The sequence below is a fragment of the Harpia harpyja genome, chromosome 6 (genome assembly GCF_026419915.1).
Source record: "Harpia harpyja isolate bHarHar1 chromosome 6, bHarHar1 primary haplotype, whole genome shotgun sequence".
Taxonomy (NCBI): Eukaryota; Metazoa; Chordata; class Aves; order Accipitriformes; family Accipitridae; genus Harpia; species Harpia harpyja.
Genome location: NC_068945.1, coordinates 54,268,835 through 54,286,192, shown reverse-complemented (window position 1 = coordinate 54,286,192; position 17,358 = coordinate 54,268,835). Strand labels below are relative to the sequence as shown.

General features: G+C 39.1%; 1 protein-coding gene across 2 annotated transcripts in view; it reads left to right on the top strand.

Annotated features, from left to right (window-relative positions):
• Positions 1-17,358, top strand: part of SLC2A13 (solute carrier family 2 member 13) — a 170,836-nt gene that overhangs the window by 145,698 nt on the left and 7,780 nt on the right. For both annotated transcript variants that reach the window (XM_052789428.1, XM_052789427.1), the window contains exon 8: positions 17,136-17,257. In XM_052789428.1, the coding sequence (XP_052645388.1) occupies positions 17,136-17,257 (122 nt within the window). The remainder of the gene's footprint in view (positions 1-17,135; positions 17,258-17,358) is intronic.

Genomic DNA, 17,358 nt, shown 5'->3' with positions numbered 1-17,358 from the left:
GCTAGAGAGTGTAGTCACAGTCTAATGGTTGCATATACTGGTATGATTCTGGAGACCTAGGGAGGTAGAAGAAGAACTTAAGAAATATGGTATGCATATTTTAATGCCATCTCTGCTAAGTGGTAAGAACAAATAGGAAGAATAGAAGGATAAAGTGATGCAGAACATTCTGTCCTCAATCGTGTTATTGTATGATGTGTATGTGTTATGGGTGATGCAAGACTAGGAAGCAAAATAAGTGCAGTTTTAATGTTCTGATCCTTTCAGCCACTCTTCCTGCTGAAATCTTTGAGACATCATGTTTTTAAGTTCCTTCAAAAGGAAATTATTTCATGGTGGGCCTGATTACCATATTTTTAAATGCTTAAAGAGATCTTATGGTTAAATCTATATATGTACTTAAATAATTTAAATTGAGGGTGGAATTTTGTTGTAACTTTAACAGAAGCTATAGTCTCTTCATTATTTTTTTTTAATGTTCAAGGGGGGAAAAACATTTTTTATTATTTTATTTTTGACTGAATCTAATACCTGAACAATTATGGTCCTTCATATATTCTATCTGCATTTTAGGTTTAAAATAATGAGCAGAGCAACATGATAATCTAAACTGAAACTATTTACATTCCTTTAGGGTAATTACTTAGGAATTACTATTAATAGCTCTAACTCATTGAATCTGTTCAACCAGTGGCAAATTCTGAATGCTTGAAAGGAAGGGCAAAATATACTCTTTAGTCAGTCCTGTTATGAAGTGAAAGTATGCTGACTCTGGAAACGTTTAGTTTATATGCTGAAGACAAAATTTAGTTGTTGGAGACACCCAGCACAAAATGGGATTTTAAAGCAGGACTGGTTAGTTTGAAACATCTTTTGTACATTTGTTCTCTACCTGTTCATTTGTATTGCACTTTGCTGCTGAATACTGCTTCCAGATCTTACTCTAAGTTACTATTTAAAAGGCATTCTGGTAGAGAATGATGAAGAGACCGATGCTGACAGCTATTTGGGTTACTTGTTGTAACAACTACTTCAGATGCTATAGCACTGAGGTAACTGGAATAGAAAAGCAAAAGTGGCCTGTGAGCTAAAACATTCCCAAATGCTGGTTTGTGTCAGGAAAAATTGTGTTATTTAAATGGAAAAAGTTGGTGCTCTTCACCACTTAAAAGTGGTCCAAGGAAGAAAGAAGATGCTGTGGTGTTTAAAATTTGAATTTACATCCTGTTGAAGGAGCAAGCTTTCTGCTCATTTCAGTCATTCTCTGGTCAGCTGAGATGGGACTAGAAGGAAAATACTTGTTTCCCATTTAAAAAGCATGTTTGCTCCTAGTTGACAAAGGAGATAGATAGGAAAGTGAAGGAAAAAAATGCCAACATGTATGAGAGAATTGGCAGTCTCTTGTCAGTGTGCTTAGAGTATGTGGATAATTCCTGCAGCTTTTCTGTCTCTTTTATGAAACGTACATTGGAGAAGAGAGTCATTTATTGCCCATAGGAGCCTGCTGCTAATGAGCTTCTTCAGCTGCTCATCTTTTTAGGGACAGATTGAAAGATGTCCACGCCTCACCGGGGAGGGGGGGGGTTCCCTGGGGGCGGTGTCGCAGCAGGGCAGAGCACGGCCCCGGCACTCTCCTTGGCCAAGGGAGTTGGTGCAAGGGGCAGAGGAGGATGCTTCACCAGAGAGCATGAGTGTGCAGGGAGCTACTGCTGGGAGAGATCTGGGGATTTCCCCTTCTGCCTTGGAGCCAAAGCAAAAGGAACTGACTCATATTTGGGAGCATGTGGATTTTTCTTCTGAGAGGGGAGTATTTCCGATAGTTGTTTTTCACGTGTATTCAGTTATTGACTCTGAAGTTCAGATTTAAATAAAAATTCTCAGTCAAAATTGTCTCAGCAAATTCCTTTAGGTTTTTACACTCTGAAATGGATTTACTAAACTGACATTTCCTCTGTTTTGCAGGTAGAAAATATTTTTGAAAGGTGCATGTGGTTGAGGATTTTTATTGATAAAGAACATTCAGCAGGGTCGAACCTAGTCCTCCTTACAGCAGCTTACCTTTAACAGCATCCCTTATCCAAATCTTAGACACCTTTATTCCATAACAAGTAACTCTTCAATAATCACATCATCTGATAGAGTAACATTGTGATATCTTCTCTTCTTAAAAGGATGAAGTTTTCAGAGGTTGGTGTTTTTTTTTTCTTTTGAGGGAAAATAAACTAAAACATTTCTGCATTAGGACTGTTGAATAATTCAATATGTTTGATGAGGTTAATTCATATAAATTATTGTATGTCCTGTCTGCATGTGTGGTTCATTTCCTTGAGAATGGAGGCAGTAACATCAATCCCTCACTGGCACAAGATGAGCTGGAATTATTGATTCATTTGATTTAAAGTTGTAACCTTATTTTAACTTGGCTCATTGGTTAGTACAGGCTAGGAAATGGGCAGTCTGTTAGATGGCAGGTCGTACTTCAGAACAGCAGCTCTTTGGGCATTTCTTCTTGCTTGTAGGATGTATAGATTTTCTTTTTTCCTGTGGCTTTCCACAGCTGTCACTTTAGCTTTGCACAGATGATAATGAGAGATGAGTTTGAGGTTCTACATGATTATTTAGTTCTTCAGACCTGTGATTCAGATGATGTATGTTCCCATTTAGCATATTTTCTTGGCAAAATAACTATTGTTAAAAAGCACTTATTTATGTAAAGTTCTTTTAAGTTGTCAGAGGCCATGGAAAATAGATGATTACTTTGATTTCTGTTGAGTTCTTTTACTGCCAGATCCAAAACTTTGAGTTTCATCTAACAATGAAGACTTTGGTATACAATGTTTATAAATGTCATAAACTAGAGATAGTGTAAACACTTACCATTTCTGTGTTTTATAAAATTCCTTAGATTTGGCATAGGTATTGCACCTGCATGCACAAATCAAAGCAGAGCGACACTCTATGTTAAGTGCTCACTCTCACAAATCAGGCGTGAAATAATTATCTTGTTTAAAGTGGTCTTAGAGTATTATTTAAATCTCCTTGTGGCTCCATTTTCAGTTACGACATTAATGATTTCCAGTGAATTTTAGGGTTGACAGTGGAGGAATCATTCTTTTGATAGCTTTGTTGGTTGATTTAATTCAGAGCCTCCCCAGTCCAGTGTGTGTGGGCAGGGTTGCCGTGCTTCATTCTCCCTCTGAAGCACCAGTTTCTCTGAGCTTTTTAGGGCAGAACTATTGCCACCTACTGGAATCAGGGAAAAGCTGCTTTTTAAAAATACTGTTTCATGATCTATTTAAAACAATGAACGCAATTAAATTTTAGTTTCGGTAGAGTTCAGTTGTAATGGCAGAAAGACAGTTGCTGGCAATAGTTAAAATGTAATATTTGTGTCTAAATTTCTGTTACAGAAATTGAATGTAACAGTTCAGTACTTCAGATGGAAGGTTAAGTTGGCCAAAAGGTTACTGTTAGAACTATTAAAATATAAACTTTATATATATGTCAATAACTAGAAATTAAATAGAGCAGGGAAGTGCTAAAAAAGGTATGCTAATACATGTAATATTGATCTATATTTTAAAGTCCTTACAGGGTTTTTTGTCTCAGGTTCAACAAAAAAAGCAAATTCGGAAAACTATTTTTACCCACACACACTTTCCTTTTGATTTCAGTGGAAATTTCAGAAGGATAAATATTTTGTACTCTCTTCACTTCCCATTGAAATATGTGGTTGATTGTGATTTTAAGGTTTTAATACCTCTATGGAAAATTGTTTCTGCACAGCGACAGTTTGGCAGACTCTGTAAGGCTCAGGGACTGCTACGTGGTATAAGCAATAAATGAACTAGCTTTAAAATCTCAGCAGTGTGACTGCAGCAGCAGAGCCTGACGCGGGCTGCCCACCAGGCGCTCTGCTTGCAGGGCAGGCAGCCTTTCAGGGGCTTCGGGACTGGAACTTGGCATATAAGTTATTTGGATGATGAATTGAATCAGTAATGCTCACCATTGAGTGCCACATCTGGTAACTTGTTATAATTGTGTCAGCATGTCCCATCCGTGTTTGGGGTTTGGGTGGGATTTGCTTTGTTTTTCTAAATTGAACTATAAAATCTTGCCGTTCTCTACTAAATTCATATACCAGGTTTCAACATGAAAGTATATTTTTTACAATACCTTTGTACATCTAAAACTTTGGGGTAATTAAAAGCAATACATTTTTTTCTGTTTCTTTATTGTTTTCTGGAGTGTTTGGAAGTATTCAGAAAAACAAGATTGTAACACTGAAATAGAACCTATTTCATTTGGAGGTTGAACTCCCAGTGAATATTTCTGCTAAGTTACCTTCATACTGAGTTACAACAACCACCTTGCTTTCTTTGTCTTTAGTCTTTCTTGACCATGGGCTTAAAATTACTTTTGGCAATTGTAACTCAAGTAAGTGATGCTTTTGAGATGCTGATGACATTCCTTTGATAATACTATTGACACATGGTGAACAGCACAAGCATCAATAAAGGTTACTTGTAAGTGCAAGTAAGAATAAGAAGTCTGGATAGAGTTTGTTTTACTCAACTTCAGATATCAAAAATTTTGACCTTGAGCTGTCTTATAGTTACTTGACTGATGGAGTAAAAGATGCTGTTCCTTATTGTTCCTTATTTGCAGCTGGCTTTTGCCTGTGTTTTATAGAATAGACTTTGTTACGTCATGCCAGCAGTTCTTGCATGCTGTTCTGTTAATAATACTTATATTAATATTAAAATACTAATACTTGTTATTATTGTGCCCTACACTCAGCCCTTTCCACCAGTATTCATTGGGGCTACCTGTCATCATATACCATAGGGAAGAGGTGTCTCCTGAGAGAACTGATACTTCTACAGTGAATAGGCAGCTGGTTGATATTTCTGTTGTAACCAAAAGACATTTAGAAATGCTAATTATTAAGTAAATTAAATGTAAAATCAGGTGGAAAAAACAAATGAGATTAAACATAAGGTAGAGATTTATTTTATAGTAAACTTGCTTGAAATTCTAAAATGCTGCATTCAACAACATAATCTTCAGACCAATTTGTTTCAGTAATTTAATTATTAAGTATTCATGCAGCAAGGAGATACAATCAGAAAGACTAAATGCTTTAGATCTGGAAACAGAAGCTAGAAATTCTCCAATTCGATTACCCCAGTTCTGTCAGTAATTTGGTTGAAGCCTGGTGTTCTGCCCACAAGCTCTCAAACATTTCAGAGCAGGGATGACCCAGAACTTCCACACAAAAATGCCAGGAGCAGCAGAACCGCTCCAGTTCAGGGAAAGACCGGGAGCGCTGAGCTACAAAGAGGGGTTTGCACACAACTGAAATATTTAATATGCCAGTCTATCACAGCTGCTAAATGCCAGTCTGTCTTTAACAAAAAATACTTGGGAGTCCTACATTTATGAGCATTTTTGTCCTGAAAGAGCTCAAACAGAATGAAGCCTGCCTGCCTGCCTGCAGGCACCTGTGAGTGATAGTGACCAAATCTGTCTGGTTTTTGATGGAAAGCATTGTGTGGCACAGGTTAGCTCCAGGAGCCCCCCGGGGTGACTGGTAGCCACCTTCCAGTTAACGCTTATCACTGAGATCCCCCAAAGGTTTGTCTGTCAGAAGAAATGGCTAAATCATTAATGAGCGCTCCCTCCTTTCAGAGAAATAAGGGAAGCCGGCAATGACTGGATGAAGGCATGGGGGCGTGTGCATGCTCATTGCTGAAGCTGGTTGTTCCAAAAGTGAACTGTTTCTGTATAACCACAGAAAACCCACTAAACAAACTTTAAAGCACATTCTGGGGTCACAGGGAGTCCACGAGTCTTTCTCAACCCTGATGGCTGCCGGGAGGGAAATAATAGCTCATTCTGTTTCCAGAATGCCTCTGCGCTACCTTTTTACTGGTTTTCATGTGGAGATAGGTTTGTGCTCGTGTTGTTTATAATCTGTGAAATGGCATCTATTTCACAAGCAATTAAATATTCCCAGATGCCATTTCTTGTGATGGCTTGCCGTGTGCCTGTGCCCACGCTGCGGCACGAGATGTTTCTTTTCAGTTCGTGCTTGATTGCTGTGAACAGGATTGAAGGGAGGATTTGCGGCAGTTGCCAGGGTGGTGGTAGCAATAATTCTCATCCCACTGACTGCTGTACGTGCAAGTCACATCACTGAGCCACAGCCCTATCACACACATCACATCTCCATCCAGACCTGCACACAAATACGTGGTGCTTTAGGTGTTATAGTGGGTCTTGCCCTTTACCGCATCATGGTCTTTTTTCCACTCCATCTGGTAGAACGTAGTATTTTGCTTCTATTTCTTGATACTACTGTAGTACTAAAATATCTGTTGTTCATGTCAAAGGCTTCAGAACGTTGGGCAGTATCACCTCCATCGTATTTACCCAAATTTCTAAACGCTCTTTGCTGATCTGCATCTCAGTGAAGTGCTTTGAGAGTCGATGATACTTGAAAGAAAGAATTAGTGAAAACTATAGCATTGAACTGATTGAAATCTTTCAGTATGAGAATTAGGACTGAACTAACTATGTCTCTTACTGGATCTTGCTTTTTGTGAGGATTGGTTTAGACTTTTTTAAATACAGCAGTGGAATCTGGGAGGCTTTATGAGTTGCTGATGGCGCTCTGCTGGAGCCCACCTCTGTGTTTATAAAGTGGTTGGAGTTCTCATGCACATCAGTAGTTTGTAAGCTGCAAGAAACAGTAAAATCTGTCTTAAAAGAGGAACAAAAGAGGTAAAAGATTTAGGGTTCGTAAAGTTGTTCAAGGACCTGAAGAAACAAGGTTTGGTGAGAGGTGAAATTTCAGTGGACCAGCAGGCAAAACCTCTTGTAGAGGCGCAGACGTTAGCCACAGGATATGCCTGTCAATAAAAGGGATAAACCCAAGGTTTATATGCATACTAAGAATGTTTCAATAAGGACTGGTAGATAGTTTAGTGCTTGTGAACCACTGTGTGGTTATTTTTTTTTTTTTGAGATCAAGGTTTGTATTCTACAAATTAAAAAGTAGGAAAAATTACTGAGGGCCTTGGTCTTTAAAGTGCACAGATGTAAGTTGTCTGTAAACCATTGGAGTACATCCCTGAGAGGGGGAAAATGGGCAGAAATCTTAAATTGCCTGCTGTTGCCTTCTGAGCCTTACCTGAAACAGTGCACTCTTTCATTGCTGCTTTTTCATACTCTTTGTTAGCTTGTAAATAGACAGAATGATCTTTAAAGTTGCAAAAATATATTCTTGTGTCTTCTCATGAAAACATTTAGCAGATGTGGGCTTTGCTTCTCCTTTAACGTTACCTTGCTGTAACTTCCACCTTGTATGACGTCTAGTTCCAGTGAAGTTTTCTCTGATATTTTGGGAAAATATTTTCTGCAACTAAATATCAACATATCAAGCTAATCAGTGAGTCATACTTTAAATTGAGAAAAAGCTCTTCAGAATATATATTAAAAAACAAAAACCTGTCTTCACAAAAAAAAGTATCTTTAAACTGTTTACGCAGTTTTATGAAGATTCTATCCAGAAATAATTACCAGATTGTACTCTTCTTTATTTATTGTATAACTGGTATTTCATTCTCCATCTTGGAATTCTCGCTCACTGCTGTCGGTGTCACTGAATTTTACAGTTTCAAACCTTAAAGTAGTCTTCTGGGTATACATAATAAACCCATTTTTGTCATGGCTTCTTAACTTGAGAATACCGCATCTAATTTTTACAGCTGTGATTTCAACCTGTGAACCCCTTAGCTGGGTGTTAACCAAGTCATCTTCTGCCAGCTGTTTGTTGAGTATAGTCTTAGACTTGGATATAAATGGATATAGATTGGATCTCTGTGCACTCAGTTTGTGTAGTAATATATTTAGATGTTTGAAGTTTTTATTGGAATTATTTTTATAAGATGCTCATTTACTTTAAACATATAAATAAATATTTTAAATAATCCTTTTCTAGAAAACAATGCAAAAAGATTTTTTTTAACAAAAACAAAGTAAGAAATTTATGATCTTTCTATTCCTTTCTTTTTGTCTCTTGTTTCTTTTTTTTTGTTGAAAATTGGGGCAATTTTGAGGTTTTTCACAAAAAAATGAAAGAAATAAGCCATGTTCCTTCTTTTTTTTTTCCTCAGCTGAACAGCTAATTTTCTACCTGAAAGTGTCCAATGATAAAAGGAAACACAAAATACCATATTTTGAAACTGTGATCTATTGTCTAATGATTAAAGTAGTTAAAATGATCATAGGTGGAAATGCATGAAGGACAGTGATATTCAGCTAAGATGCATATTCTCAAAACTAATTAAGATTTTGCATTTTGATCAGGTTTTAATTTGAATTCTGCCCATTAAAATTCTATTTGTATGACTGCTAGTAATTTGTTAAGTGAGCAGATGATTATTTTTCATAGTTGTGTGACCTCTCAAAAGTTTATGTGTTATTAATATAATATTTGAATTATTTATGATTTGGTCATGATTATGAAATCATAAAATTTTATTATTGCTAGTTAATTTTAATTTGTACTGGGGTAAACTAAGTGTGTCCAGTCAGGATCAGAATTAAGACTAGGATAGGGCACTCTGTAGAGCACAGAAGCGTCAGATGTTTCCTGACACTCTTATTACCATCCGATACTTTGGAAGAGTAGGAAGAAGCATGGGAAGAAAAATAAGTCAATCTGTGTGTGGTGTGATTAAGGTAATTCTATGTCCTATAATGAAAAACAGGTATGTGCTTATTTCTGCTCCCAGTTAAGTGTGCTGTAGCTGGGACTGGTGTACACATGTACCTAATGGGTGCTGTCAGCTGTTGTGAAATCTCAGACGGTTGGGCTTTAACACTAGGTATAAATGTTATTCTACCATTTCCTGGTTTGAGTCCATTTCTCAAGTTAAGGAGAGCGTGAAAGACGATGAGAGAAGCTTGTCGGACAGTGTTCTGCTAGCAGCAGAGATTTGTCTCTGTCTCTCTCCCCTCCTTCTAGATACGATGAAAAATGAAGCTTGAAACACTTGTGGTGTGACAGCAAAGTGGGAAATTGTAGCCAAGGCCTGGAGGTGGCCAGCAGGACTTGGAAGGCACCAGTATAGGATAAAAGAAGTCTAATGGAGTAGCAGGCTGAACTTTGAGAGGACAGGAATAGGATACAGCAGTATGAAGGAGAACCTTCAGTCCAGAAACAAATCCAAAACTGAACATTTGTCATCGGGAGATCAATTTTTTCTAATCACACAAAAGCTGCTTGCTCAGATCCATGGCTAACAAATGTCCTAACTGGCACTGTCAGACAGCTGAGCTTCTTCCTTTGGCAAGAGATGCAGCAACTGTGTTGTCTACCCCTCAGAATCCACTAATATGTGATTACAAAAATACTGAAACATCCAGAACAGCAAACAGTTAAGAACCCCTTTGATGTGATTAATATTGGAAAACTATTTGTCATGGGGAAAAAATTGCTCCTGTTTTCAATCATTTGGTAGTCTGTTGCTTAGTCTATTCAGATTGAATAACAGCTCCAGCACTCTATTTATTGGGCGCATTCAGATGCAGTTGCAAAGCTGAAATTTGTCAGTTTGGGAAAATGCAAGTGTTTGAATTCAAACTCTCTAAAGATTTTTAGCTAAATAAATAATAATGTAAAAAAAATTATGTTCATCTGTGACCAGGTGGCTGGGAACAGAGGTAAATCAGAACAGCATACTAAGTCTCATGCAGGTGTGCGTTCTGACATGACTGAGCATCACAGAAGCATAGAATCATTTAGGTTGGAAAAGACCCTTAAGATCATCTAATCCAACTAGATGTAAGCCTAGCACTGCCAAGTCCACCACTAAACCATGTCCCTAAGTGTCACATCTACACGTCTTTTAAACACCTCCAGGGATGGTGACTCAACCACTTCCCTGGGCAGCCTGTTCCAATGCTTGACAACCCTTTCAGTAAGGAAATTTTTCCTAACATCCAATCTAAACCTCTCCTGGCACAACTTGAGGCCATTCCCTCTTGTCCTATCGCTTGTTACTTGGGAAAAGAGACCAGCACCCACCTGGCTACAACCTCCTTTCAGGTAGTTGCGGAGAGCGATAAGGTCTCCCCTCAGCCTCCTTTTCTCCAGGCTAAACAGCCCCAGTTCCCTCAGCCACTCCTCATAAGACTTGTGCTCCAGGCCCTTCACCAGCTTTGTTGCCCTTCTCTGGACACGCTCCAGCAGCTCAATGTCTTTCCTGTAGTGAGGGGCCCAAAACTGAACACAGTACTCGAGGTGCAGCCTCACCAGTGCCGAGTACAGGGGGACAATCACTTCCCTGCTCCTGCTGGCCACACCATTTCTGATGCAGGCCAGGATGCTGTTGGCCTTCTTGGCCACCTGGGCACACTGCTGGCTCCTATTCAGCCGGCTGTCGACCAGCACCCCCAGGTCTTTCTCTGCCGGGCAGCTTCCCAGCCACTCTTCCCCAAGCCTGTAGCGCTGCATGGGGTTGTTGTGACCCAAGTGCAGGACCCGGCACTCGGCCTTGTTCAACCTCATACAGTTGGCCTTGGCCCATCGACCCAGCCTGTCCCGATCCCTCTGTAGAGCCTTCCTACCCTCCAGCAGATCAACACTCCTGCCCAACTTGGTATCGCCTGCAAACTTACTGAGGGTGCACTTGATCCCCTCGTCCAGATCATTGATAAAGATATTGAAGAGAACTCACCTCAATACTGAGCCCTGGGGAACACCACTTGTGACCAACCACAAACTGGATTTAACTCCATTCACCACAGCTCTTGTGACCTGGCCATCCATCCAGTTTTTTACTCAGTGAGAGTACACCCGTCCAAGCATGACAGAAGGCAGTTATATCTTAGAGATAGGTATTTCTATGAAGTAATTATTTCAGTAAGGTCTTCTGCTTGGGTAAATGAAATACTAAGTAATTTTTTAATTTAATAGTGTGTATGACCTATAGTGAAATATTCCTTGTGATTGATTTTAGGAGATTTTAGCAGTCTGTAGAGTCTCTGTTTCTTTTGTTAGAAAGAAGATAAAAGAGGCATCAGAAGATAACAGCTGGTAAGGGAAAATATGCTCAGTGTGAATAATTGACAGTTATTTCTATATATGTTACATGCTGCCTTCAAGCACATCTGTAAGAAATGCTGATTTAAACGTAAAACCTTATTAGAAGTTCAGTTCTTACCCTACAGCACACAATAAAGAAGGCATCTCTCAAATCTTTGGCTCTGTAATGGGCAAACCAACCAAGCTTCTGGGTTTGGGTGGTTTTTTAATTTTTCTTTGAATATGTGCTTTCAGTTTCCCAGATGCAGAGTACAAAGTGCCAGTCATTCAGCTTGAGGAGAATAATTTTCCTGTTGGTATTGTTCTAGCCCTAGTAGCTGCTACTAAACTTACTTGGCATGGAAGGCATTGCATAGAGAAAGGAACTGGCTTTGTCTCTTTAGTTTAACATTTTTTGAAATATTTTGGACAGCAGCAATTGCTATAGCTGTTACCCATTCAAGTGCCCTGGTTTCTGTTCTTTGTGCTGGATATCACCCACAGCTCTATAGGTGTAATGGATAGATCTTCTACCAGGAGGCCTCAGCATGATAAAGACTGTTTTTCAGTCAAGTACAAATGCATCAGCAATCTGCTGAGGTGCAGTTCGCTTTCTTGCTGTGAACTAAACTATTTTTCCAAGTTTTTGAAGTGCATGCTAATATTTTAAAAACTCTTTGCCAGTTATAGCAAAAGGCTTCAATGAGTGTCCCAAAACACTGCTGGTATTTTTATGTAATGAAGGTTAAGCAATGCCTAGCTGAATACCATGAAATTTTATGGGTACATTTTTTCAAGGCTGCATCTGTTTGTTCTTTCCTGTTTTTTTTCAGTTGCCATCATCTGGCATAAGAAGCTTCATCTGCATATTTTTAGCAACATCTGGTTTAATGGATGAGTTATTTCTCCATATGAACTACAAAGTCAAAGCAGGAGATGTAAACTTCTCCAGAGGGGCATGGAGCTACAGTGCATCTTCTCTGAGGCACAGAAGCCAGTAGCTAGGGAACCGTGAGAAAGCTTAGGAAGTATTGATTCAGACATTAGTCAGGTTTAAGTTAATCTGTTTGCCTTCAGGAAAGAGTTACGCTTTGCTCGATACTTCAGGTAGCATCTTACCGTATGTATATATAAAAATTAAGCACTGAAAGGAGCAGAGATTTTTCTTTAAATCAGAATACACTGATTTATAGTGAAACTATACATTATGTTTTCACTGGTTTTATGGGTTGTGCTAATGTAACTATTTTGAATGTATATGGGTGGATTAGAGAGGCCACTTGATGGACAGGATACAGGCAGTTTCCAAAGTTCTCCTTAGTTACATGTCTGACTACCACTACATTATTACACAATTAATCTGGTACCTTGCTAAATTCTGTCCTTTAAGTAATTTAAAGGTAGTTAGGGGTCTGTTCAGACAACTGAGTATCTTTAGCAGAAAAAGAGAGGCTTGAAGTTGTGAGAACTAACCCAAATATCAAGGTCCAGATTCTTCCACAGGATAGTAATTGCTTGTGGATAAATAATCTTAGCTATTCCCAAGTATCTTCCACAAAAACCTTTCTCAGTCCAAACAGTAGCTACTCTAAAGTATGTCTGTCTGGTCCTCTGTCCTTTCCATGACCAGGCTTCAGGCAAAAAGATGAGTTAATAAGCTTGGCATAAATTTATATTGTTCAGCTGGATTGGCGTGATATAAAAGTTAGCACTCTACACAGGAGACATTAAAAATCTCTCTAAAGAAGATTTTTAAAAATCTAATATATTTGTGTTACACCGGAGACTAAGTTGGTAAATTGTAGATTATCATCATCTTGATAACCCAGACACAAAAGTCTGGCATAGGAGCAGTCCTTAAGTAGTTTTACTCTCATTAGAGCAAAGAAATGGGGATTAGTGAAACCGTGAATTAGGTCTAAAATCTTCCTGTACCATCAGCAGCTGATGTTAAAGTTTATCTCGGAGCAGAATGTGTAATTTTGAAATATGCCTGTTCTAACAAGCATTTTAAGGAGATGAATGATCACATTAGTGATTGTCTTTAGATCTAATTTATTTCCTTAACCTGATTTGACTTGAATTTTGACCTTTTAAGACTTCTGATCTAAATCCATTTAAGATGCTTCTGAAGGGCTTAAAAGACAATGAAAAGTCAGCAGCTTCCATATGAAAAATATATGAACTGTTCAGAATGAAACATTTAATTCCCACAAAACCCGTATCTTTAGGGCTACACAGTCTTCACTCTACAGCAAAGCAAAAATTAATGGAAATTTGAGGAGAAAATCAGCTGGGTCTCTGTCTTGTGCTGTGCTCACTTGCCTGTGCTACGTACTGCCTAGCCACTTGCCTCTCTGTGGTTTTCAGTGTTGCTCTTGAGGATTATTCTACAGCCAAATTGGCTCAAGTATTAGGAAAATTTAGATTGATTATCAAGGAAATGGTCCTATCCTGTTTTGTCCTCTTGTTATTAGCAATAACATTTTAGACCACCCACACCAGCTCTTCTTCTCTTATCTTCTTTTATGTGCCATATGAAGGTAATTTATCCTTAAAATTTGGTGGGGAGCAAAGCTTTAGATCTTCTGAACTACAGACCATAATCTGATAAAGGATGGCTTCTGTGATTATGAAACCAAGCATATAATGCCCATAATTTAGAAATCTGCTGCTGTTCTGATTTATTTCCAGTCAGTCGAATTGTTCACATTAACTGTTGGAAGGTCAGGTTTTCACTAATTAGAACAGATGTGTGTCTTAAATTATCTATGGAGAATATGTAACAAAAGAAATAATGGTATAGATCTTCAATGCAGCACTATCATGTTTTCACTTTGGCAGTAATTTCAGAGGAAATGATGTGGTGTGTCTTCACTGTTTATACTGATATGACTATTACCCAGCATACTGGCATTTACAAACTCTTTGCACTGGTACCTGACTGCATCATTTTGCTTGTAAGTCGTTTACACGGCATTTTCCTCTGTGTGTTTCAGCTTGTGAAGTGATGGGTAGCTGCTCATCCGCTTTCCATCATAGATGCTCCCTTTGTGCAGGACGAAATTCAGAATTTTATTTGATAGTACATTATACAGTAATTATTAATATATTCTTCAGCAAAATAATAGATCTTGTAGAAATAGTAATGTAGCAGTAGAATTAGCACAGTAACAGAGCTTGAACAAATACACAGCCTTGAAGGAGTGTTATTTTTGAACGTACCCAGCAATGCTAGCAAATGCAGATATCTTTGCTTTTACTCTGTGTACTACTGAAGGATAAGCAAAGCACAGTTTATTACTGCTACGTTTCTGTTAAATCTAGTCTCAAGTGCTGTTTTTCCTGTTTCAGTGCACTGAATCTGCTTTCCTGCAACAGAATTTCCTCTCAGTTACAGACAGAGGAGAGTAGATGAGTGGCTTCAGCCATAGGAGGCTTTGGAGACGTCTGGTTTTCCCTTGTATCATTTTTGTTCCACTCTGTCAAAAGTAGGACACATCTAGGGAAAGATGGTAGGGGAAGGAAACATCCAGACTTCCTGGCAGTTGTGTCTGTATGAATCAGCAGGTTGATTTGTGCTGATAGAGGTGGATGCAAGATAATAAACCAAGTATGTCTTTGTTTACAGTAGCATTTGAGAGAAAGCATGAGGCTCCTCTCGGAGGAGCTGCCGATCTGGCTGGGCAGAATGGAAGGAACCAATTTCAACATCAAGATGTTTTAAAATGCTAATCAGCTTGTATTCATTACCAAACATCTGCAAATGAAAGTAGATTAACAGAAACTGAGCAATCCTGTGATCCAGCAGTGGTGCAGATGCAGAGCAGGCAGCTAGGAAGGGCTGAGCGTGGCAAGAGGATCACTGGGTGTTCAGAAATTAACCTTTCAAACACCATTTCCTTAACACGTAAGGAACTTCCAGTTTAAACATATGGATGGTCTCCAGCACAGTTCAGTCTTCTATACGTCTTGTACTTGAGGCACCGCTCAAACTTGATTTAACCTGCACGCAGGGAGGAGTATGTAGAATGGTGGGGAAGCTTCAGGGTGGACACTAACAGGGAATGATCTATGCCTCACACTCGTAACTTAGAAAGAGATGCTGAGCTGACCCATGAAAGAGCCAAGTGACAGAAGGAACCTGGGGTAATGCTTAGAAGCAAGATGAAGAAGTGGCAAGCATGGCAGCCATACTTTTGGCTGAGAAAAGGTGAAAAATCTGTCATGGAAGCTGCTGGTGTCTTAGGCTGATGGGTGCTCCAGTGGCCAGGCAGCAGCTGAGGCCACGAGCCTGTTGTATCTGGGCATGAGGGACGTATCTTTCAGAGGGATGTTCAGTTGGCCTGTTTTCTATGTGTTTTTCACCTCAAGACTGAAAGTGAATCTGTATGCAGTGGATGAGATGGCCTTTCTGGGGGACCTCAGCAGGGCAGGGCTGGGGAGGGTGGAATGGTGCACGCAGGCACTGGCTGCTTTGCTGGCAGCACATCAAGGGCTCGGCATTTCTCCAGGGAACACTGGTTCCACTTGGTCAGGTGCCGCTCAACTGCATGGTGGAACTGCAAATCTTATAGCTTACTGCCATTAAGGCAGCATTAGGGTTTGGCTGGGGTTTCAGTCGTGCATTTTTCCAGTATTTGTTGGGTTAACCTCTCTCTTTTAAATGTATTTGAACTTTGGATTTCCAGCTGTCCTGAAATTGGGTTTGGGACTTCACGGTGATATCCTGCTTTAAATATTGTCCTGTTGGTACATCCGTGCCAACTTAAGGAAGATTTCTGCCCCAGGAGTGGTGGTGGGTTGGCCATCAGTGCTTAGCACATTCCTGTTCAACCTGGGCCTGTCTGGTCGTTTCTTAACAAAAAAGTTAGAAGAGAAGTGTTTTGTTGGAATTTGCTTTTGAAAGTCAACTACAGTGGTGGTAGGTCCTCTGAAACGTTTCAGGGTGTCTGTTGCTCCACCATCTCACCACTTGTTGCCCAGCTATCACCCGTTGCACGCATCTTCATTCTAGTTTTCCTACTGTCAAGAGGGTCGTATCCTTCACGTAAGTGCTCAGCTGATCTGGAAGTCGTAACCCAGACAGATGTTCATCTCTCTGTGATTTCTTCTGTTCAAGTAAATAACATTGTTTGCATATGAAAGGGTGGGGTCTGCCTAAGTCTTCTCTCCCCAAAGTACATGTTTTTTCAACTGTAGCAATTGATGTGGTTGCAGCTGAAAAGTTTCTCTAGTTACACTCATGACTTGTTGTCCCTTTAAACCAATGCTAATTTAAAAAAAAAATACATAACAAAAAATATAGTTGCCAGCATTCCTTTAAAATATATTATATTGTTGGCAGTCAGATGGAAATACCTGATTTTATACCTAGTCCTCAAAATATGTAATTTCCACATAGTCCTTGGAATAGAGATACTTTTTTTTTTCAGTAGGCCAGGCACAGTTTAACTCTGGTCTGTTTCTTATTTTTACTGTCTAATTAGAAATGCTACTTCTTTCTAAATTATTTCACTGTGTAGAAAATAAAATATATGCCTCTTTTCCTTATAACTTCACTCGGCCTTGGCACACTCTACGCATCACTGATTATACCTGAAGTGTGCAGCATGTAGTTAGTTCATCAATGACATAATGACTAACTTCCATTTGACCTTAAATCCTTGCATGCGGCATCTTTTGCTGCTGCAGCTCATTTTGCACTGTGTGATATTCATGTGAATGATCTCATCGACTTTGGTATGACCACGTGCATAGTAAAGACTAGTCATTTGAAGGAGATCTGTAGATACAAGGCAAGTGTTTAAATTCAGGGGTGTTCTGCTGGTTCCTCTTCCAAAGACCAGGCTTGGGAAAAAACACATTTCTGAATGTAAGACTTGGCTCAAAGATCTTGATAAATTAACAGGGAAGAAGTTTTTTCATTTTAATTGTACATTTGTCAGCTTTTCATAAGACATTACATGCCATGTTTATATTGAGATGTCACCCATTTCTCTAAAAATTCTTTAATATGAAGTTTTTTGTTATTTTTCAGGTGTTCAAATGAAACAGTATTCAAAAAGGAAGACTTGTTTTGGGCATACAATTTCTGCCCCACTCCATACTCTTGGACAGCACTTCTGGGCCTTATTTTGTACTTGATTTTCTTTGCACCTGGTAAGCAAACGTTTGTTTTCGCATATGAGTTAAAAAATTGTAAAGATAAAATGTCGAATAGTGAGGCTACATGTTAAGTTTACTTTTGAGTCCAGCCACTA